Raw genomic sequence first — 25,430 nt, forward strand, 5'->3', positions numbered from 1 at the left:
CATGAGTTCAAGCCCCACATTGGGCTCCACACTGGGCATGGAGCCTACGTAAAAAAAATACATAAAGAAATCCTATAAAACAATCAGAAAAAGTACAGCCTAATAAAAAATATCAACCTATAAAACTTGAAACTAACTAAATAAGTAAAATGGATATTTTGAGTAAAAAAATCAAACTATATAAAAAATATGCTCAATTTCATTAATAATAAAGAAAATGTGAATTGAATTGAAACCACAATGACATAACATTTTATACACACTAGATTAGCAAAATTAAGAAATCTGATATTTTTAAGAATTGAAGATGATGTCGAACAATAGGAACTCATGCTATTAGAATGGGTGTAAATTGAAAAATCATTTGGGGTAAAAATTTTATAAATTTCTATATTTTCATATCCAGTGACTCAGCAGTTTTACTGCTATATATATACTGCAAAAAAATCTTACATGTGTGATTAAGAAAATATTCTAGAATGTTTAAGGAAACATTTTTTTTGTTAGTTGGGTTTTTTATATTTTTATTTAAATTCCAGTTAGTTAATATACAGTGTAATATTAGTTTCTGGTGTACAATATAGTGATTCAACAATTCCATACAACACCTGGTGTGTGTGTGTGTGTGTGTGCATGTGTGTGTGTGTGTGTGTGTATCTCACATCTTCTTTTTCCATTCATCAGTCGATGGACACTTGGGCTGTTTCTATGATTAGACTATTATAGATGCTGCTGCTATAAAAGATGATGCTGTTGGGGTGCATGTATCCCTTTGAATTAGTATTTTTGTATTTTGGGGGTAAATAGTAGTGTAATTACTGGATGGTAGGATAGTTCTTTTTTTTTTTTTAACTTTTTGAGGATTCTCCTCACTGTTTTCCAGAGTGGCTGCCCCAGTTTGCATTCCCACCAACAGTGCAAAAGGGTTCCCCTTTCTTGTTTTAGGAAACATTGTTAAAAAAATCAATTTCAGGGCACCTGGGTGGCTCAGTCATTAGGCATCTGCCTTCAGCTCAGGTCATGATCCCAGTGTCCTGGGATGGAGCCCCACATGGGGCTCCCTGCTCCAAGGGAAGCCTGCTTCTCCCTCTCCCACCCCCCCTGCTTGTGTTCCCTCTCTGTCTTTCTCTCTGTCAAATGAATAAATAAAATCTTTAAAAAAATCAATTTCATCAAGAAAGGGACTAAATTATAGTATAGTGGGACATGAGTAATGTATAGTAGTGAAAATGAATGGATACTATATATAAATGTGCTTGAACATAATGTACAAATGAATGGTGTGAACAGTGTAATGTCTCAGCATGCTAAACTTAGAAACATAATGCAATCTCAGAAGACTACATACACTATAACAATATTTGTAGAAATTTCAAAGACCTACAAAACTAAATAATGTGGTATTTGTGCACTCATACAGATGGGATAATACTTTTTAAGCAAGGATATGCCAGGCAGGCCTTTCTTGACAAATGCAGAACTCTTCTAACAGACAGTGTTCTCTCTGGTGCTCCCAAATGCCTGGCCAAGACTTTCAGAATTGCACTGCCTCTGAGACATTTTCTACCCAGTCCTATTTCTTCACCTCTTTTTTCAGAGGACTCAGACATGTGCATGTGTTCGGAAAGCTCTCCTTGTCTAATTGATCTCTTTCCCATTTTACCTACACTTGTATTTCTGTCCATAAATATCTTCAACTTCATTTTGAAATGATGATGGAATGATTTGTAATCTGCTCACCAGAAGACCCAAATTTACACAATCATAGAACTTTTAAAAAAATTTACCTTAACGGCATATATTCCTTAGAAATACTGTTCATGGAAAAACCTTTGGGAAATGCTATTTAAGCCAAAATTTATTGCTGCCAAGTGTAGAAATTATAAAAACATGAATGTTTGTTTTAGTTCATTCAGACTTTTATAGCAAGAAAATATTATTTTAAAGTGATGTATATATCCTTTTTTCCTCTTAATTTTTTTTCTTTATTTTCAGAATGAGGGCTTTGGAAAAATAATATGCATTGCCACAGTAAATCACACCCATTATCTTTATTAAATAACTGCTCTCCTGAGGTGTAGTTTTGTTTATTTCACTGAAGCATGAATTTGAATCAAGAGCTCTAAGGAAGAAAAAGTAAAAGTAAATATTTTTGTTCTATTTTTATTAAATTTTAAACATTACATAGCTCTATAACTAAATAAAATTAAATAATTTAATATTAAACTTAATTCAAACTGCTAAAAAAAACAATGAATTAGTTATAACTCACTGAGCATCACAAAATATTCTATGCCTCACAAATAACCTATAATCAGAAACATTTTGACAGCCTCATTTTTTTATTTCTATGGATGAAAATAGTTCCAATAAACTAATGAAACCAAACCCCTTTGACTTTTTTTTTAGCACTATAATAGAGTTAAATTTTTCTAAAGCACTAGCTAGAAGTACATAAAGAACTATAAAACTTTTCATACATTTTGACCCAAATATTTCCACCTGGAAAAAACTCCTTAAGATAAAATATACTAATTTTTGGAAAGGCCATTCTGTACAAAGATTATACCATCATCACAATTCTAATTGTTTTTTTTTAAATGGAAATAATTCAAAGACCTAATAAGAATATTATATTAGCTAATCAAGCTATGAATCCCATATGATGAAATTCTAGAATTCAAATGTGGGAAACTATCAGAGCATTAGAAAAATGTATGTGAAGCAATAAGTAAACTTATAGAAATAGTTTAGAAATAAAATAGCTTACAGCTGTATAAAATATGACAAATTAATCATACACCTAGAAATGACCTCATGAGAGTTAAATCACAAATAATTTTTAAAAAGTGAGCAACTAAAATGTCAACAATATATAAAATATCTTAGGAAATCACTCCTTCATTTATTAAAATAGGTGTATTAAACTCTCAGGTGGCAGACACCTCTAGTAGGTATTATAAATTTTTGTTGGAATAAACCTCAAATTCTGGAACTTGCAAAAAAATAATCTAAGTTAGAATTCATGTTTCAAGTACTTATCAAGACTAGAACATATTTGGTTTCAAAATTATGATTGTATTTTTATTTGGAGCAATTAAATAATTCTTTTGGATAGGCATATTGAAATCAAAGACTACATTCATTACTTTAATGATTTAAAGTTTAAATGAACCTCTCTTCATAAAGCATTCATACTGGATACTTTTTAAAATGCATTTGTCTTAATGCTTTCGAATGTCCTTCCTTGGTACTCTTGTAAGGGAGGCTGAGTTAACAGCCTATTATTATGTACTCCTTACTGAGCTGTTAATAGCTTTACAGTCTTTCAAAGAATACACCTGCTGCTCATAAAAACATTTATGTTGCTACAGAATTTGGCTGTGTTTTAATATCATGTATTTGCAGTGACCTTGTAGAATCCATACTAATCTGATTTTTTAGGGGAACAAACAAAAATAGAAATCTGTCCATTTACTTGGTTATCTCAGTGGAAAATTAGAAAATAATTTGATTATTGTTTAAGGCTTTAATACCTGAAAAGTTCTTTTTCTTTAATGGTTTAACTTTGTTGGTAATTTTATATACTATTTGAGTTTGTTTAGATTTTTATTCTTGAGATTTTGTTGTCTCAATGTATGTATGTTGAAAAACACAGGTTTATATTCCTATATAGCTGTATATTTTAATTAGAAACTGGTGACTTAAATACTATTAGAAATATCAACATTTCCACAGATAAAAAAGTATTATAATTAATTTAGATCCTCCTTAAACCTTTAGTAACAGAAAATCATAAGTCTGTAATGAGAAAATGTGAAGTTTTAGCTGAGGAAATATTCTGCAGTTCTTCATGGTTGAATGCAACATAAATTAATTGTTTTTGGCCAAGTTTCAGTTGGCAAAGGCAAATTGCTCCCAGAACCTGTGTTTGATCCTTCTATTTCATGCAAGGACATTTAAAGAAGACAATCAGTACAATCAGTATTTCCATATGTCCTTTGATTCTTGTGATTTCATGGGTATATGACAGCAGGTGGAGGGATTGAAATCTTTCTGTCCTAATTTAGTTATGCCTGAATGTGTCTAGCTATTACAACTGCTGTTATAAAAAACTCCTTGGAAAATTTCCTCCTATTTAGTGAATTATGCATCATAACAGTTTTATCTTAGCATGTTTAACAACTTTATATTTTAACAAAAAGACCATGTATAGACTTAGTTCAATGTTTGGTTAGCATAGTAATGAAGGTCTTTTATTGCTGCCCAGCAACAACATGGCTGATAAATGGAGGTAGTTGGCAGATGTATAATCCCTCTTAGCTCCTGAAACATGTCACAAAGATTATTACATTCAAATCACTATTTTAAATCTCAGATTGGTGTCATTGTATACCAGTGAAGGCAACATTAACTAGTCAACTGGTCATGTCCACAGACGCAAGTAACTGACTTGAGGACCAAGTCACTGACTCTAAGAAAGGATCTGTCATTTGAAGAAATCTGTAGACATTAGTGTTATTCTCACATATAGGTCTCAACTGCACACCTAATCACCTAAGGCATCAGACACCTGGGCACTTTGCTGACTTATCCTACTTTCTTGACATTGAATTAAAAAATGAAAGTTTCTGTGGTTCTGGGTGATTAATTTACTAAATAGCCAAAGCAATTTTCATCCACTAACTCAGAATATAGTTCATTATTAAAATTATATCTTGGGCGCCCGGATGGCTCAGTCAGTTGAGCGTCTGCTTTTGGCTCAGGTCATGATCCCTGGGGACCTGGGATTGAGTGCTGCATCAGGCTCCCTGCTCAGTGGGAGTCTGCTTCTCCCTCAGCTCCTCTTCCCTGCTCGTGATCTCTCCCTCTCTCTCTCTCTCATACTCTCTCTCTCAAATAAATAAAAATCTTTAAAATGAAATAATTTCCTAGTCTAAGTGACAGATGTTTCCAGAAACTACATGGACATCTATTTAATAACATCAACAGCAACAATAATCATTCTATATTACATTTGAAAAGGATGTCCCAGTTTAGAAATCACTTTCATATACATTCTTATTTGATCCATCACAACAAATTTGTGCAGTGGCTGGAACTGAGGTTTTTATGCTCATTTTTTCATCTTATTATACTGTGGCTCAATAATATTATGACATGCTGAAGGTCATCTGTCCTGTGAGTCACAGAAACATGACCTTGTGTCTCTGCATTCCAATCTCATGCTTTAATCAGTAAGATCACTCAGTTTATCAGTAAATATAGAAGATCCTATATATATATATAGGATCCTATATATATATATATATATATAAAAGATCCTGTTGAGACTATAACAGAATTAGAAATCCCCATTTAAAACCTAGAAAATCCTTCATCTTCTGATTTGTAGCATAGGTATCCTCCTAAACTCACTATGATGAAAAAATTGAAATAAAAGTACAAATAAAAGAAATTAGTTTGGCTAATTCTTTCTAGGTTGCCTTCATAGGTGAGCTTAGATACACAATTTAATTGTGATAGAAGAAATAACATTTTTATTCTTCCAAATGATCCTCTTGACTTATGTAAAAAGAGAGAGTGAATATGTGAGAGTAATAAATGCCATAAAACAGTAACAAAATGTAATCTAGCTCAACCTTTGCTAGACTAAGTACTTTGAATTTCAGAGGCTCATAGTACTATGGTTAGGACTGTAGATTATTTATGATATATAGAATCTAGATTAACTGTTTTCTTTACATTTATGTTTGTCAATATATTAATAAAAAGGGAATATAATATCTAGTATACTTAATGTATAAAATTCTTAGTGATGTGTGGCTTTATTGCAATATTTGATATTGGAAGCTACATAGTGTAATAATACAGAATCCAGAGCTATACAATCTGGATTCAAATCCCACCCTACCACTAACTTCCTGAGTGACCTTGGGCAACTTACAACCTACAACCTCTCTTAAGTCTTGTCATTTGTAAAACCTACTTCATAGAGTAGCTCTGAGGATTTTCTGAGTCTTGGGAGTACTTATAGAGCCTGCCACATAGTAAGTACTAACAAAGTGTTAACATTAAGAAAAAAAAATTTAACTGCATTATGTTCTGTTTATACTTTCAGTTGATTTGTTTTGACTAATTTAACCTGTCATTTCAGGCTAAAACTTTATAAATCCTTCCAAAGAATCAGATAATTGGGATGTTTAAGTTGAGTACATTTTATATGTTATGACAGAATCTTCAAAATAATAATCTGTAAATATTATATCTCATGCATCTGTGGATCTAGAATTTGAACCAAATACAACAGGGCCAGCCCATCTCTGCTGCACAGTTTCTGGAACCTCAGCTGAGAGGATAGAACATAGGCTAGGGACTGGAACACCTGGGGACGGGCCGTGCATCATCCTCTCCTTATCATCACCTCTCCCCTCCCTCATGCTCTCTCTTCCTTTGCACTCCCTCTCTCTCTTTCCCCCCTCACCTCAGGACCTCTCTCCCCAAGGGCCCTCCACATGGTTTTCTTGGGATTCCATGAAGTTCAGCAGTCTCAGCCTAATCCTACTTCCTAGACTGCAATGAGTTCCAAGACCAAGTTGAAAACAGCCTGTTTCCTTAGAGGCTGAACCAGTAACCAACAGTTTATCACTTTTACTTTACTGGCCAAATCAGTCACAGGCTAGACCAGATTCAAGGGGAGGGGGCAGAGTCCTGACTCTTCAGTGGGAGGGGTGTGAAGGAGTTTGCAACCATCCTTAATTTGCCATACTACTTGATTTTAAGACCTGCATAATATTACATTATGTGCTTTGCTTCTAATTTATAGTAACTTTTAAAAAAATATTTTTCAGTAATTTTGAATGTGTATGAAATGCTGAAAATTCAAAGTCTATTTAAATAATTATATCTGAAAATATTTCAGAGCAAAAAGAAAAAAATCATTCATAAAAGTAAAGAAAAAAGAGAAAACTTCCACAAAGAAGTTTTTCCAGTTCTTAGAATTTGGACTATATATTGTGTTGTGCCAGTGTATTCCTTACAAATAAAATAGTTATACAGATCAAATTATCCAAACTTGGAAATAAGGAGATATCTGCTGGTCCAAGGAAAAAGCATCCATTACTAACACTGCCAACCCTCCCAAGTACAAACTGCATGAATATTTAAAATGGGCAACATCTGTGGCCACAGAACAGTGACTGCTTTACTATGGTGGGATTATTTTTCCTTTTACTCTCAATTTAATTTACTGCTTCATCATACGTAGTTTTCTCTCATTCTAACTTGATTTCAAAACTAGTTTATGTATATGAGTAAATAAATAATATATATCCATTTTAATGCATCCACTGTTTGATAATGATACAAATTAAAATAATGTTACCAGGAAATGAGTTTGCTTTGCCTTCAATTCCTCTACATTTATTTAACACTGTCTGTGGTCATCGACATATTTACAAGTTCCTTTGGTTTCAAATACCCACACTGGAAATAGAACTGTGTGTGTGTGTTCTGTGGGAAACCGTCAACTACAGCAATCCGTTTATTACTATTATATTACTTATTTTCTCTCAGGGATGAAATATTAGTTTTCCCTCACAGTATCTAGATAAACTTACATTTTATTATAAATCTTGAGGCATTCATTTGATGCACATTTTAATATTACCAGTCCTCTGAGGAAATTCAAAATCAATGACTGCATAGGATCATTAACTGAGAATATTGAGTTATTTAGAGTATAATGTGATACTTTTCAAGTCAAGATGATATCACTTCTAAAGGAAGTTTAAAATATTTTGGTGAGGTGGGACTATGTTCCTTCAAACTTAAATTACGCTTTGTAGCTTTGTAGATCAATCTTAACAGATATCTTTGTTTTAATTTTGAACATTTTGTCATCAGATCACAATTAAGACCATAAACAAATATAAAAAAATAAAGTTTCATCATGGTGACAAAACATATTTAAATGGAAAAGATAAAAATGAAAAATAAATCTGCAGAAAGTGTTTCTGTCTTATTCCAAATGAGGTTAAGGAATTCTCATGCTTGTATGTTTAAATGACTTTATGCTTTCTTTTCAATGCAAGAAGCAGTCCTTATATCACGTTTTGTGGCCAGTTTGGACAAATGTAAGACTTTACCTGATATTCACAAATGATACTGTTTCCAGTGGAAGCTTTCATACAAAATGTTTTTTTTTTTTCTTATTCTACAAGCATTCTCACTCTAGTGAAATTCTACCCATCTTAACTTCCTTATTATTTGCTTCCATTCTGTTGGAAAATCTAGCAACCATGAGATAGTTTTAGAGGCCAGTCACCTGCATTTGCTCTAGTTATCTCATTTTCAAAGATTTGTCTTCTGCTATCCTTTATTTTTCTTACCTGTTAGGTATTTCAGTTAGCACTATTGTGAAAAAACTGCTTTATATTTTTGCTTTTTAAAAAACAGATTCTCTTTTCAAGCTTTATTATTTTTTAAATCCACGTTGCACAGTTAGGTAGAATTAACCAAGGCACCATGCATGAGTTGCCTTTCTAGGTTATACCACTCCATTCAGCCATATTGTTCTAATAATTTAACTTTGAAAACATTCATTTTGACATTTAGAATACCATTTATATTTGAAGAAGTCAAAATGTGTGTATTAATGTTTCCAAAGATATTTAGTGTTTTTTTCTCTCTAGGTGGCATTTATTTACTAACTTATCCTAATTTTATTTTCAAAGTTGTTTTTATCTAGCTTTTAGGTAGCTGTCTTAATACTTGATCTAAACTTCAGGCTTCAGTGGGAATTGGAAATTTTTCTAAAAATGTTTAGTTTAAACTAAGTATAATCCTTAAATATTCTTATGATTATTTTTCCTTCTCATTTCCTCCCTTTAGATAAAATAATTTTACCAACCTTCAATACTCTAATAAATATGATTTTTTAATGTTTTATTGTTACATGTATTTCCTCCTTTTTCTATCTGTATATGTGTTACTATGACAAAATTTACACTTGCTTTTAAAGCTCATGCAAAATTATCAAAAACATTAAGAATTAATTACAAATTTAAAATTATCTATGATGTACTTTTAAGAAAATCATTAAGAACTTTCGAGTGGGAGGGCACCTGGGTGGCTCAGTTGGTTAAGCGACTGCCTTTGGCTCAGGTCATGATCCTGGAGTCCTGGGATCGAGTCCCGCATCAGGCTCCCTGCTCAGTGGGGAGTCCGCTTCTCCCTCTGACCCTCCCCCTTCTCGTTCTCTCTCTCTCTCATTCTGTCTCTCAAATAAAATAAATAAAATCTTTTAAAAAAAAAGAACTTTCGAGTGGGAGGCACTTTCTTCAGGGATAGCTATTCAAGCTTTAAACATTTAATTTTTGCTTGAACACCCTTATAAATATTTATAGAGTCATAGAGCACAAAAGAAAAGCCTATATCCTTTCTGTATGAAGATAGGTTACATGAAGACAGATGGGAATGTTAAAACTGAATAAATATTAAGAGATATGTATTAGCAGATATTTCAACACAAATCTTAGTTTTTCATAAGCATATAGTTTTGCAAAATATATTTTGGCAAGTAGAATATTGGATGTTCTCCACAACGTTCCTAAAAAAAACCAAGCCAGCTATACTGATATAGTATTACTGTATTTTGATTGTGGAAGTACTATAAGCCTGCAAAACAATTTTTCTCATCTCTCATTTGAATTGTCATTAATTTGTGCAAACTGATTTTAAATTGCTATACCAACAGACAGAATTTAAAATCTAAACTTATAGAACAATTAATTCATTAATTTCTCTCTTCAATCATTTGGCTAATATGAGAGCCTATAATATTCTAGGCATACTGCATTAAGCAATGGGAATATAAAGGTTAAAAGGGAACCAAAACGCACACAATTTTTTTTTAAAAAGACCTCTCATCAGCATCTGCAGAATTACATTAAGGCACAAGCCTATCATTGCCCCAGATTAAATGTACCACCTACCAATAATAGTCCTAAAATAAAGAAATTGTGCTACAGTACACATCTGCTGGAGCCTGTAAAAAAAGTTTTACACATCATTTTGCTTTATCCCTACAACAAGCTTGACCCTTTGAGGTGATATAACCTTCCCAATCTTCTATAGATGAACTGGCTACAACTAGGATCCTATTGGTCTCATCCTAGGACCAATATTTTCTAAAGATCACACTATAGTAATTTAGCTATTTCTCCTAACAATATATTTAACCACTCTTTCAAGCAGTTAATTATTACATATAAGTTATCTGTTTTTGATAATCAATTATGAATGTTTAATTCCAGATCAATATTCTATCATCAGGTGTCCATTTGTGCCATCTCCTACTATTGCTTAACATTTAATGTTCAAGGAATGCAATTAAGTTTCATTGGAGGTGAAACATGATACATACTGGAAAGAATATAAGAAAAAAATCATGAATGCATTTCAAAGTGATTTGGGGTTACCTCCTATTTTGGATCCCTGGGGCTAATCAAGAGTTGATTGTCGTAAATTATAGCCATGGTATGTGAAATGATACGTCTCCAAAAGTTCCGTCAGAAAGTAGTTGTGTATTCAGAATACCGACTTCTACATTTTTCTTACTTATGCATGATTAGTAATTTGTTATAGCGGTGGTCAGTTTTTACCTAAGAAAACATGTCAGAACACCCTACCCACTGGTGTAGAATACCCTACCAACTAGCTTGTTAACCCCTTCTTTTCCCAATTAAAACTCTGTCTTATGTATATCAATAAATGTGAGAAGAGAATAATCATTCTAGCTTGTTTATCTCTCTGGGACAATCACCTTTGTTGGGCACCAGGCCCATCTCCCCCACTGGTGGGGTTAACTTTGATCTGCTCACAGGAGAATCAGTGTGAGCTAGAAGCCATCCTTTGTTGCACTCCTACTTGGAAGCAACAGTTTCAGTATCCAGTTCCCAATAATATGTGAGCAGAACTATACCAGGTACCCCCTGTGGTGAATGATTTAGGTATTCCTCTGTGGATATCCATCACTAGACATATATTAAACCCTAACTATGCATCCAGCCCTCCTTTGCTTTTTTGTTTTTGTTTTGTTGAGGGAAATATAGACCACATGTCTGAAGAAATTGCAGTCTGCTTGGGGATATATATTGACACACACCAAAATAACTAGAGGAAGGGACCAGATTGTATAAAATTATTTCATGATTCTTTGAATCATTCTTTGAAAATCCTGCAACAAAATAAAAAAAATTTTAAACACCTCCCAACTCACCCCCAAAATTTATTCATTTGAAAATTTAAAATATAATCTTAAATATCACCTATTAAAGGGTAACAAACTTAAATTATAACTTGTTTTCAAGTGACAGACATTGAGATACACATACATCCAAACCTGTGTAATATGATCAATGCAGGAAAAAAAAGTATAGAAAGTATAAGATTTTTAAAAATTAATTAAATTGAATCAATAAAAGTATCTTTGATTTTGAAAAGTCAAAACCAAGTTCTTAAAAGACTGAGTTCTTTTAAAAAAATAAAATCTTTTTTAAAAAATCAAAACCAAGTTCTTAAAACAAACAAGCTTGCCAAGAAGGTGGAAAATGTTACTTATGGAAGAGATTTTTAATGATGGGACAAGACTAGATATAAATTTACAACAATAAATGTAAAACATAAATTTAGTAGATAATTTTCTCTTACTTACCAAAATTAAACTAGAAGACAATCCGAATATAGGATAAAATAATGTTAAAAGCTGGTTAATATCTTCTCCCAAAATGGTCCATTTCAATTAAGTTTTCAAGGAATAGATAATTCCCATGTTATATAAATTATTCCAGAACATTAATGAGGAAGTTTCATAATATATTCTCTAAATACAATCTAATCCAAATGTCACAACCAGAAATTGATAATAAAAATGAGAAAATATAAAAAAAATTCTAGGCCAAGATCACCTATATACATAGGTTTAAATATTCTAGTTGAAATATTATCAAATTGAATCCAAAATTGCAGTAAAAATTATAATATATTGTGAACAAGAATTAACTAGTAGAACTTATCTTAGGAATGCAAAGATAGTTCTTCATAAGTATATGCATTAAGGTGAAAAAACATATAATGAACTTGAAAAATTCAGATAAATTGTTTTATAACATTCAGAATCCATTTCACATTTTAAAAACACAATACAAATGTAATTACAGTATAAGAAAAAAGAAAAGTCTTCAACTGGTTATCTACCAAAAACCTAAGTCAGATGTAATTATGTTTAACAGTTGCACATTAATAACCATTCCATTAAAGAACAAAGGAAAATAAAGTTCCTGCTTTTACTTCTACTATGCAATATGCTACTAAAGGTCTTAGATTGTAATAAGAGAAGAAAAGTAAGGAATTTTCCTTTTGGTTTCTACAGTAAAATGTTATGGATTTATTCATTCAGGTTTTGCACAATTTTTTGTCATATACTCAAGTATTGTAAGATTTCTATTGATATAGTAACTGGAATATTTTAAAGTAGAATTTTAATTGGTCATTGCTAGTATATAGGAAAGCCACGGATAGTTGTATGTTGGCTATCTGACTTCACTTATTAGTTGCGAATCTTTTCAGTTAATTCTCTAGGGATTTCTTGGTAGAAAATCATAAATGGCAGATAGAAAGTAATGGTTTATTAGTTCAATCATTACGAGACAGTTCCCACATATTAAGAAAAAAATACTGCTTTCAGATTTCAGTAAGATAATTAAGTTATGTTTTAGGAAGAAATCTTCTCTACACCTTATGGTTTGGCTAGAGTAGAATAAGATTCTTTCTCTCTAAAGGTCTCTTAAGGGGCACGTGGGTGGCTTAGTTGGTTAGGCGTCCCCCTTCGGCTCAGGTCATGATCTCAGCGTCCTGGGATTGAGTCCTGAGTCGGGCTCCCTGCTCAGCTCAGAGTTTACTTCCCCCTCTCTCCTTGACTGCTGTTTCCTCAGCTTGTGCTCTCAATCTCCCTCTCTGTGTCAAATAAATAAGATCTTTAAAAAAAAAAATGTTTTTAAAAGATCTCTTAAAAAAGAATAGATCAACACTTCAGTGGGATGAATTAAGGCAACTAATAAAAGAATGGAAATGGATGAGTTTTTAGTACTATGAGCTCTTTTATGATTATGCCTATTTTACAGGCATGCCATAACTTCAATTCCTGGGTTCACACAGCTCATTCTGATTCTCTGTTTTGCAAGTCCTGCAACTGCAGTGCATTAGGAGTTGATAATTTTCTCAGAGATTGATTCATTTCAATTAAATCAAAAAAGAAACTGAAGAAGCAATCAGAATGTCCATGCATTAATTTTATGGAAGCCTGTTCTTTCCAGGAAGAAACACATTTATGTCTACTTCTATGGCACTTGGGAATTCACATCAGCAATCAGAAGATTGCATGATCAAAGTGAAGATATGAAAAATCTTAAGAAATCTTTCATCCAGGGTATAATATATAAGTACCTGCCTCCATGTAAGGCTCATTCTTAATAGGGACACATGAAATAAAATCCACCAGATCAGTGCCTCTCTCCTTCAGGAGCAATCATTACACCCTAAGCAGATCTAGTACTCAAGCTTTTCTTTTCTTAAGGTCATGTGAAAGAACTTTCTTTTAATCAAGTAAAATATTTTCAAAATTGTTAATACAATTGTTTAGGCAACAAGATTCTTTGATAACCACTCAAACTTTGTTTTTAGGTCATGCAGTTCTTGATTTTTTTTTCAGAAAAAAAAGATATCTTTCTGCAGATAGTAAGTCATGTTCTAAATGTGGTTTTAATTTGTTTAGTTTTAAGAGTATTATTGTGGAGATGTCTCCCACAGGCTTCTATCATGTATTGTTTAATGAATGTGTGTGTGTGATTGCAGCTGAGACTGAGCGGCAGGGTGAGAAAGGCAGACACAGAAATGGAGAGAGACAAGGGATTAAAAAAAATGACTTAGATGTGGATGACACCGGAGGGTATTATGCTGAGCAAAATAAGTCAATCAGAGAAAGACATGTATTATATGATCTCACTGATATGAGGAATTCTTAATCCCAGGAAACAAACTGAGGGTGGCTGGAGTGGTGGGGGGTGGGAGGGATGGGGTGGCTGGGTGATAAACATTGGGGAGGGTATGTGCTATGGTGAGCGCTGTGAATTGTGCAAGACTGTTGAATCACAGACCTGTACCTCTGAAACAAATAATACATTATATGTTAAAAAAAAAAAAGAAGAAGAAGAAGATAGCAGAAGGGGAAGAATAAAGGGGGGGAATCGGAGGGGGAGACGAACCATGAGAGACGATGGACTCTGAGAAACAAACTGAGGGTTCTAGAGGGGAGGGGGTGGGGGGATGGGTTAGCCTGTGATGGGTATTAAAGAGGGCACATTCTGCATGGAGCACTGGGTGTTATACGCAAACAATGAATCATGGAACACTACATCAAAAACTAATGATGTAATGGGTGATTAACATAACATAATAAAAAAAATGACTTAGGCAACTCCTAGCAGAGCCATTAAAATCCACGGCAATACTGTTTTATTTTCTTAGGAATCTATAGCTTTAGTCTGCTAGCCAATAGAACAAGAACTTTACCTTTGACTTAATGAAAACATTGCTAAAATAATGATAGTAGTAAATAGTAATAATAATGATTGTGATAGTGCTAATTTTTTGGCCTATTTCTAATCATTTTATAGTTGGTATGACTTGAAAGGATAAAAGAAAATCCAGCAGTTCTTTAATCTGTCCTCTTAGTACCATTCTATGAAAAAAGCCATTCAGGTACCTTCATACATCAAAAATTCTAGAAGAATCTCTCAAACCTTATCAAATAAATTGTATTCCCAGCCCTGAACAAGAATAGTTTATGTTCCATGCAAGATTCGATGAGTGATAAGCCCCCTGTATTTCCTGGAATCTGTCTATGTGACACACTATGAAAAAGAGAATGAAAATAAAGGCAGGATGCATGGATGTGTTAACCATATTAGAAAATAATTTTATCTTTGAAATAACTAGGTAAAACCTTTAATGTTGAGAACTGTCTCTGTCATTGAGGAGGTATTCCTATAAACATATTCTGATGCCATCAAATCATTGCTATCTGGCTCACAGGTTGTCTTTAAAGTTATTTCTAGTGATTAGATGATCAAAATTGTAAATGTAAAATGTAAAGACATGACTTTGGCTCAAAGTCTAATCTATAAGCCTATTTGCCCTAGACACATCTGCCTTAAGTGGACATAGTGAGAAAGCACAACTTGACTGGAAACTAACTAGTTATGTGACTTGCTTTGGTAAGTGACTTATGCTTTCTTGACCAGTTTCATCGTATGTTGAAATATGAAATAATTACGAAATTATTCTCATATCTTTATGAGAATAAAGATATTATCAGTTCTTCTTGCTTCACAAGATTATTAAAAATATTACATAAAGAATGTATATTATGAAGCATGACATAAATCATGGTTCTCTTATGATTGCTGGTCTATCTTTAGATCTAAATGTTTTTAGAAAAAAGTCTGCAACATTTTTAATCACACATAATCCAATTAATTTAAAATTAAATAGTAAAACAAAGAGGAAACATCTCACTGAAGTCTCCCTAGACCCAAAGATCTTAAGAGAAAGCAAAGCAGCCAAATGCTGACCAGGGTGTGGGCCTCTTGACTCTCCTTCCACTGGTGGGAGAGTGGTCAACCAAGAGTGAGATAAGGGCTGACGAGAATGCATCACAGTAGACGAGAGGGGACTTGTACTGCTGACATACACATAATTACAGAATTTAACTGCTTAGTTAGAACTTTGGTGATTATGTAACGTACATCTGCCAGAGTGCCCTAGAATCCCCCTTAAACGTAGTGGGCATTCAGTGTCTCTGGAATGAATGAATGTGCTATATGAGTAAATCAAATTCTTCAAGGTGACTTACCAAGATACATAATGTAAGTAGAACCAAGACCAAGCCCAAGACAAGAGAAGTCCAACCCAGAATTCTCTACAGGCTGCTGTCGTTGATACAGGCTATGCTAACACTGATTTTAGAAAGATGTAACCGTAGGAACTGGGCACCTTAGCCTATTTCTTTTCACTAAGTTGTGATGCTAATAAGATCCAGAATCTGGTAAGAACATCCCTTTTAATTACCATGAAGAGTTGACATCTACAGAGATAAATCTAGATTCAGTAGTTAGGGTAAATGAAAGGTTGCATGTGCCAATAAGACTAGAGTCCCCCAAAAGCTTTGATTCTCAGCAGCTGGGAAGGAGCGGTGTCTAAGCTGTAGGATCTACACATGGGAAGAGAACGGTGAGGTCAACATCTCTAGCGTTCAGTTCATGCACATTCTGTTTGACCATGCCTCATGTTCACACTATTTGGTTCTGAACTATTTTAAAAATATATAGAGGTACAAATATATAAAATGGAAATTGTATATATATTTATTTTTTAAATGATATACATAACAATATAGTAAAGTACATCATTACTAATTTTTTTTTCTCACAATTGGTGCTATTACTTGTGCTCATCCAAGGAGAAAGGGTGCAACAATCTGTTTTACTTTCAGCAGCAAACATTAACAGGAAAGACTGCCTGTGTGCTCAGCAATGAGCATTCACTATCTTATCGATTGTTCAGTGCAACCAGTGGGATTATGCTTCACTTTATGCCACTTATTTACTGCCTGACAACTTTTCTTGAACTATAAAACTGTACAAGTGACAATCCTATATCTGTCTACCACAAAGAATTAAAAAATCATATAGTTTTGGAAATTAGTAAATACTTAGAACTGATTGATAATACACCATATGAAAACTTATTGTAGTACTGAAAGTGAAACTTGCAGACTTACCTTGTATATTTGAAAAAGATATACTAACAATTAATGAGCTAAGCATGAAATGCAAGAAGTTAGAAGACTGCATAATTAACACAAAGAAACTAGAAAGAAGAAAGAAAATTTATAGTAAGAGCAGATATTAAACGTAATAGAAAACAAAGATGCAATTAGATAAAGCCTAAAGTTGTTTCAAACCTCTGGAAAGCTTTATCAAGAGAAAAAAATACAAAACTAAATAAAATTAAGAATGCAAAAGGGATTTCACTACGGATTTAGTGAAGATGAAAAACGTATTTAAGAGTTTTATGAACAACGGGATGGATTACCTAGCAAATTGAACACATGCATGTCATAAAACCAGCAATTCCACTGTGGTACAAACTCCAAAAAAAACTTGCACACATATCCCACTCAAACATGTCAGAATTCAGCTTGTGAGGAGGAATAAAGAGGTCTAGATTGTTCTGTGGCAAAGGATGGTCTCTCCTTGGTGACTGCTACTTAAAATTGGAGTTGATACATCAGCAGAAGCAATTAGCCAAAGTTCTGGGACTACAGTCCCCTAGTTGTAATGGATAAGTGCTAACTTGGCTTCCCAAGAGCTTGGAAACAGCAAGAAAGAGGGCTGCTATACACTGGAAGGAAGAAACCCTCAAGAGTGCTGTTTTCTGAGTCCTCCTCTTTGGCAAGCTGAGAAGTGGCAAGATGTTGAGACAAGTCATCACTGCACTGCTGTGATTTAGGCTGAGGAAACTTGTAAGCACATTTCCTACTTGAGGATTTGTATTCCAGAGATGGAGTAGCTACAGTTACACTTTTGTATATAACAGCAGAATGCTAAAAGCTGTTTGCAAAGGTGTTCTTTCCTCCCTGTAACTTTACTGAGTAAGAAATTACTATTTAGCTACATTTTGATGAAGCAACAAAGACAGTGTGTCATTGGTGTGCTGCCATTCTAAGAGCAGATTTTTGCAAACTGTATCTTCTCCCTTTAAGGATAAGATGAAGTTTATTTTTTCAGGGCTTTAAAACTTTTTTCTCAGTCATCATTTCATATTGTGAATGACCACTCTAAATACACCATAACTCTTACATTGAGAAATTCTGCAAAAGGTGGACTATTCTCTTGTATGTGAGATTGAAAATTCAAAAAGTTTTGCAAATTTCTACCAGAAACAATATCATCTCTTCTAATAGTGCACAAGCAATTTTTTTTCTCTACTCTGCAATATGGGTGTTAAGCTGCCTAATTGTAAAGTCCTTGATCTTAGCTCCTTCTTTTAGCACTTAATTGATTACTACCCTCAATGATTTTATAGATTTTCTTTGGATTTTATGCTAGGTAGGTATTTATTTTCTAAACTCAAAATTACTTAAAGATTAATATAAACTGCTGTTAGGTATTTATTTACTTCCTAAACTCAAAATTACTTAGAGATAAATATAAACTGCAGTTTGTCAGTTTTGTCTTTTTTAGTTAAAATGTTGCTATTGTTAACACATTTTTTTCTCTTCATTTTGTGTTCAATAAATAGTTCTATTTGGGGTATAGATGGCAAATTCAATTCCTCAGCTAGACTTAGAGGAACAATGTAGCATATAATGTTCTGACAAATAGGGCCATGAAATTTAAAAATGATTTTTAAGAATAGGATATTTTTTCTCAAAAGTAGCTTAAGGGAAATGATTTTCATATTTCCAAATCTTAAAGCATCCCCAGCAAATAAATGGAGTTTGACACATTCTACACGTGTAGATTTTTTTTTTTTTAAAGATTTTCATTTACTTATTTGACAGAGAGAAACACAGCGAGAGAGGGAACACAAGCAGGGGGAGTGGGAGAGGGAGAAGCAGGCTTCCCGCGGAGCAGGGAGCCCAATGTGGGACTCAATCCCAGGACCCCGGGATCATGACCTGAGCCAAAGGCAGACGCTTAACGACTGAGCCACCCAGGTGCCCCCATGTGTAGATTTTTATAACTTTGTATGTTAACCTGGAAGATCTCCTGAACAGCAGAGATTTTCAGGGAAAGGCTAGATGAAACCTTGATGAGAATATTATAGATAGAATTTAGGCATCAAATGAGTGATTCAGTTAATGATCTTGAAAGTCACTTCCCTCCCTGAGAATTTCTATCATTAGATTTATGAGCATAGTGGAGAATTAACTTGAGGACCTGCTGGCCTACTTTGACTTATGAATTTAGAAGACTTACTCATACGAATACAGTTTTTTTTTTCAGGTACCCTATTAAAATATTATTATAAAGTTAATTGAACAATAACCCTGTACAAAAACAGTATTAAATTTAATTTGCCTCCACAACCAGCATATTGTGGACAGTCTCTTTTATGTGCGGGTAAAATGAACTATCCTGTTTTGAGCTGGTGGGCAAGAGAGCCCCCTTGAAAGACCCTGACTGATTGGATCATTCAGTCAGCCATGGTAAACCCTTCCTGTTAGTGAGGAGAAGTAGTTTGGCAGTTAACTGCAGGTGCCTGGGAACCTAGCCTCCATCCCTGCCTGATTCTGCAGGTGGGGTAAGTTTTTCATACCTTTCTGGGTCTTTGATGCGCCTTCGCGGGCAGACTGTTTTCAAATCTACCTCACGATGACTGTGTAACTTGTGCATCTTTAAAAAATAAACTGTGATATCTGGGGGAGAAGTCAGTTCTCCCTTAAGGGAAAATTTTCATAGTTTTATGTTTCAAGTTGGACTCAACTTGAGTTGTTAACTACTGTGGCATCACTGAGTTTTGGAACAAAGCAATTGATTCAGGATAAACTATTTCAAATTTTAAAAAACAATTAATTTATTTTTCCTTTCACCCACAGGTCTACCCACGGATAGCGCCGGCATTTTGGCACTACCTGCGGGTAGAAGTGAGTAGCGGGTACTTGATTTCTCCCACCCTTGCGCCTTGCACTCTGCTGGTGTGGTCTGATCTGATGCGCCCATTTTGCTCCCGGTGCAGCTGCCATTCTGTGTGAACGTGCTCTCACGCCACCACCATTCCTTAGAGTTGGATCAGAAATCCAAATCACCAAAACTCCAAGTGCAAGTTTATACAAGATAATCATCTTTCTTAATAAATTTCCGAATCAAGACCATATCATATGCATCATAATGATAAATAACTAAATGCTAAATTTTGGAAAACCATGCTTACACCTCTCTTTAATCAATATTTTTGATATTCAGAGCATAATTCCTCAGCTTAACTTGGGACTGTTTCTAGGAAAAAGTGGAATAACTCTGCTTCATCTCCTTTCTCCTCTTCTCTATCCCCAGGAGCATGAGCAGCTCACCTACTCCTCCACAAGGTCCAAGGCACCCAGTGTTATCATCACGGGCCTCAAGCCGGCCACCAAGTACATATTTCATATCCGAGTGAGGACTGCAACAGGATACAGTGGCTACAGTCAGAAGTTTGAATTTGAAACAGGAGATGAGAGTAAGTTTTACACAAACATATAAAATCAATTAATTTAGTACTATTCCAATCTGACCTGATAGTTGAAAATCTAATGTCCCCAATTGTGAATAGTCTCATCAAACAGGATTCTGTTCATGTAAATACCCATATAGTCATTTTGGTTAATGTTTTGGTGCTATCATTAAATACCTCCATGAAATGCCTTACTCTACCACAATTGTAATGTGGCCCAAATATATCTCTTTATGCAGAATTCATTACTCATGCTATAACATAGAGTCTCAATGGGCAGTGTTAGCCTAATTGCTTGCTAGTCTTGGCATCATAATATGATACTAATGAAAACTTGGAAGAGAATAAAGCCATGAGCAAATGATTTTAGCAGTTAGTTCAAAATTGTGCAGCTTTGGCTTGTTATCTCAGGTCAATAAAAAACAGTGGTCAGGAGAAAAACTCCACTGAAATGTACATTATAAGTTTAAATATAGACACATGGGCTTAATTAGAAACTCAAATTAGTTCCATAGCCTCGACGTGCTGAAAATAAAAATGGGAGACGAGGGGAGTGAGGTGTTCCAATGTCACGTAACATAGGCTCTGAAATGTTTTATTTAGTCTGAATCCTGCTCTACCATTGAATTTGGTTTTTTGCTTTGAGAAATCTATCTTACTGCTACTTTGTAAAGATAATATGGGTGGCTTTTGCAATGTTCCTCTATGGAAAAATGTCCAAATATCTAATTATAATAAAAATTTGTCCCCATCATTGCTAAAATACCCATATTTATATAAGAATTCAAGAATAGCAAATATATTATAAAAAATTCTTTATAAATAACAATAATAGCTACCACTTATTGAGCTTCTAATAAGTGCCAGAAATTATGTATTTTATATATATTATTCCATTTAAACCTTTCAACATCCAATAACACCAGTATGATTTTTCTAATTTTACTCAACAAACTGAGGGTTCTAGAGGGGAGGAGGGTGGGGGGATGGGTTAGCCTGGTGATGGGTATTAAAGAGGGCACGTTCTGCATGGAGCACTGGGTGTTATGCACAAACAATGAATCATGGAACACCACCTCAAAAACTAATGATGTAATATATGGTGATTAACATAACAATAAAAAAATTTAAAAAAAAGAAAAGAGAATTCTAGAGAAATAGAGCTCTTTGTCTAGATATATGCAACTAGTAAGAAGCTAAGCTAAAATTTGAAACTGAGGGCTACCTTTTTCCAAGGCCTGTGCTCTGAACTACTCCACCATCATGCCAAGTTCTTTCATTTGAATTATTAAAAAGTTCTAATGGTAAGATCATGAAACAGGCCACAATTCCTCTAGTTTGTCACTCCCTCAAAATGAAGCTGTTTGGATTTCAAATTCTGTGACGGAAGGAGTGTTGTTTTTACACTGATGAACAGTATCAATTCATAAGAATGTCCTCATTGTAACTATATCTCACTAAAAAGTGGAAGAGAGCCAACATAATTAAGAATACACAGCTTAGGAAGAGAGAGTAAACTAATGAATAAAAAGAACACGTATAATCTGGATGTGTAATATCAGTGATGATCATTTATAATCATGCTGGAGACTATTGGCTTCTCAAGCTAGAGATGAAATTATTGGTAGTAGAGTGTAATTATCAAAAAAAAACATAGCTTCATAATTAAGAACAATATAAAAATATTCAAAGTGCCATTCCTGCTATGTCCTGTTGGCTCTTTCTCCCCTGCTCCCATGTCAACACTTTGCCTTAATGCAGAGCCAGGGGATGCAATTCAAGGGAAGTTTGGTCTTGGGAAGAGTCCTGTCATTGTGTCGTCCAGGCTGTGTACCACATCCCTGCATCTGAGTTCTCTCATTTTCTTTCACAGATGAAGAAATTTATCTTTTCTAAAAGTATGACGTTTTTGAGTATTACATCAAGTCAAAAATATATTCTCAGACAAATATATAGGGCTAAATCTAGATAAGCCATTTGTGTTTATCTGGGACTTCTAGAGAAAACAATTTAGTCTAATTAAAAAAAAAGTTCTGATCTAAATATGAAAAATTTAATTTAACTCTAAATTTCAACTCATTGTACTTTCAGGACTATCATTCTTTCAGATGTTATATAAAAGATACATACTTTGATATTACTTATCAGAAAAGGTCCCATGCTCACCAATGACCCAGTATAATATTTATTCATCCAACAAAAATGGATAGGACACTTAATATGTGCCATACCCTGTGTGAGGCTCTGGGGATTAAAAAAGTAATAATAAGACCAACAGCCTTCACATAATTTATAGTCTAGATTTGTGGGAAGAAAATGAAAATTTAAATAAAAAATACAAGGTTAGCGAACATCGTGTACTATCATACAAATATGCAAAGTGTGCTCTGAGAGCATAGAGAAGAAATCCTAGTTTAGCATGAATGGGTCATGAAGGTGTCAGTTGGAAGGTGAGAAGATGGGGCTCATTCTTGAAAGAGGAGTAGTAAGAGAACAGGAAAGACACTGAGGCCTGAAATAGCATGAAAAATTTAAAGAAGAGCAAATAATTTGGTGTGGCTGCAGTGAGGAGACAAAAAGGTGAAATGGTGGGAACTGAAGGCAGAGAGTTAGACAAGGGCCAACATGAAGGTATTCTTTGGCCCCGTGAAGGATATTGAGCCTTCTGATGATACTGAGGAGCTGGGAGAGGGTTTTGATTAGGGAGTAACATGACCAGTAACAGGTGCAAGACCCTATACCGAGCAATTTACACAATTTGTCTTTTTAATTCTGACAAGATTATTTCTCCTTTTAGAAACATAAGTAGCTTTACCAAAATCTGGTAATTGGTGAGTGGAGGTACAGGATTAGAACCCTAGAACCATCTGACAATGGCTACAGCAGACAGCAAAAAACATGTTCCGAATCACTGATTCATAAATGACATGAAAGTTCCTTCTATTAGGTCCTTGAAGAGACAGAATGTCTCAGAAGAATCTGAAAAATGTGTTTGTCTAAACCTGGAATTTGGGTAAATAGAATGGCTCCCAAGTCAATTTACAGCCTAGAGGGAAAATCATCTAAAGGATCATTTTTTATCTGGTTAGTTTTAAATTGCATTTTCAAAGCATGCTGTTTATATCCAGAAGAGAATTTCAGCTAATGATGTCATAGTAGGATATGGTCAGGTTTACTATAAATTCAAGTGTATAATGATATGAATTCCAATCTCCAGCATCAGTGTTTTTCTCTTCATACCCTCCTAGATCATCTTTTAATTTTTATACCTTTTGTTTCCTGAGTAGTGCCTGAACTAAGTTCTCTCTTGTGCCTTCTATTTAATTAACTAACTTTACAATATATGCATAGAGATGGGGGTGGGTTGGGAAAGAGAGATGAGGTTCTCTCATTTGATGGTCTGGTTCAATTTTTTTTTTTTAAGTAAGCAAAGTGAAATACTCTATGATTTAATTCTCTCTAGCCATATCTGTTTTACTTGCTTCAACTTTTAGTTTGCCAACAAGACAGTAATATAAAATATGAAAAAACTCCTTTTCCAAAATCATAGTATTCTGAACCTACAAGTGTTCTATAAATATAGTGGCATCTGAATAACAATCACAGTCACTGCTCTTGCCCTTCCAGACCAGCAATTGGATTTTTTTACAGAGTCAGATTATGTAGTGGAAACTGGCTAAACAAATGTATAGATCACTAATCATGATTGCTAGCACTGTGAGAAGAGCCTACTCGACCTAGACCTGTTGATTTCTGCTCTCCCCAAGTCTATGGAATAACCTCATTACATATGTATATATGGAGAGATAAATAGATGACAAATAGATAGATGGGTAGATAAAGGTAATTAATTGATTGATAGATATATACATGAATAGGTAGATAATCACTCCTATATAGTCACAAAAGACTTTTTGTTTTAATGCTGGTATTTCACATGTCTGCTAATCTCTCTTTGACAAAGAATGTACAACTAAATATTATGTCCACTAACAGCATTTATTGAGTACCTATTATGTACTGGTCTTTTTATCAGGTACTGTAATTGATTCTCCCACCTTTTTAGAATAGATATAACAAAATTACAATAAACTACAGAATCAGTAGTAAGAAGGTAAGAATATATAAACATTCCATGTGGATCTTCTTGAGACAGGTGAAAGATCAGTGTCAGAAGCTAATATGAGAATTTTCTCAGTATTAAAATGAAATTCATATTAGGTGCAAAACTATCAAACACACACACACACACACACACACACACACACACACATTAAGTACTGACCTTTTTGGCTTATATGAATGAAACAATAGGAAATTTTAACCACCTTATATTTATTATAATTTTGCCCTTATTTTCTGGAGAAAATGTGCTTCTTTTCAATGGAGAAAAAAATAACAATTAAAATTAAAAAGTTATCTACATAGCCAGTAGTATCCATATCCTTGCAAACTTCTCAAAAAAGATGTTTGATATAATTTTTAGCAATAATAACATTACACCTATATTTTTTTAGAAAAAGAAATAAAAATAATTTAAAGATAAGGAAGTTAAACATTTGGTTATTTAAAACACTAAGACTTTTTTTAAAAAATTTATTTATTTGAGAGAGTTAGAAAGAGAGAACTGGGAGGGTGGGGAGAGGGAGGGAGAATCCCAAGTAGACTCCCCACTGAGCACAGAGCCAGACACAGGACTCAAACTCAGGACCCTGAGATCATGACCTGAGCTAAAATCAGGAGTCAGATGCTTAACCAACTGAGCCACCCAAGTCCCCTAACACACCAAGACTTATCTAATATTCAAATGTATTTTAGAGTAGCAGAAAGTAATTTCATGTGTACATCTTTTAAAATCCAAATAAAATATATCCATCTATATTGCAACCAACTTGAACATTTTACTTAAACACTGGAAGTGAACTTATGAAGCTATCAAAAGGGTGCAGAATCCATAGCTTAAAGCCAATTTTTGAGAGAAACCTGGAAATTTACATGTAGTAATTAGCAGTTTACCTCTCCCATTGCTTTAATTGTTATCCAAAAGACCCAGGAGAAGTATACATTGCCAACATGGAAGCAGTACATTCTTT

General features: G+C 34.0%; 1 protein-coding gene across 9 annotated transcripts in view; it reads left to right on the top strand.

Annotated features, from left to right (window-relative positions):
• EPHA6 (EPH receptor A6) overlaps positions 1–25,430 on the top strand; it is an 831,631-nt gene that overhangs the window by 543,673 nt on the left and 262,528 nt on the right. For 6 of the 9 annotated variants that reach the window (XR_012378040.1, XM_073892326.1, XM_073892340.1 and 3 more), the window contains exons 7-8: positions 19,724–19,771; positions 20,181–20,343. Coding sequence is in view for 8 of the 9 variants with exons in the window: in XM_073892326.1 (XP_073748427.1) it covers positions 19,724–19,771; positions 20,181–20,343 (211 nt within the window). In the remaining variant the exon portion in view is untranslated. The remainder of the gene's footprint in view (positions 1–19,723; positions 19,772–20,180; positions 20,344–25,430) is intronic. The other 3 variants (XM_073892333.1, XM_025873163.2, XM_073892370.1) reach the window with 1 other exon arrangement.

This window comes from Callorhinus ursinus, unplaced genomic scaffold (genome assembly GCF_003265705.2).
Source record: "Callorhinus ursinus isolate GAN/ISIS: 27379988/994484 unplaced genomic scaffold, GSC_fseal_2.0 scaffold1, whole genome shotgun sequence".
NCBI lineage: Eukaryota > Metazoa > Chordata > Mammalia > Carnivora > Otariidae > Callorhinus > Callorhinus ursinus.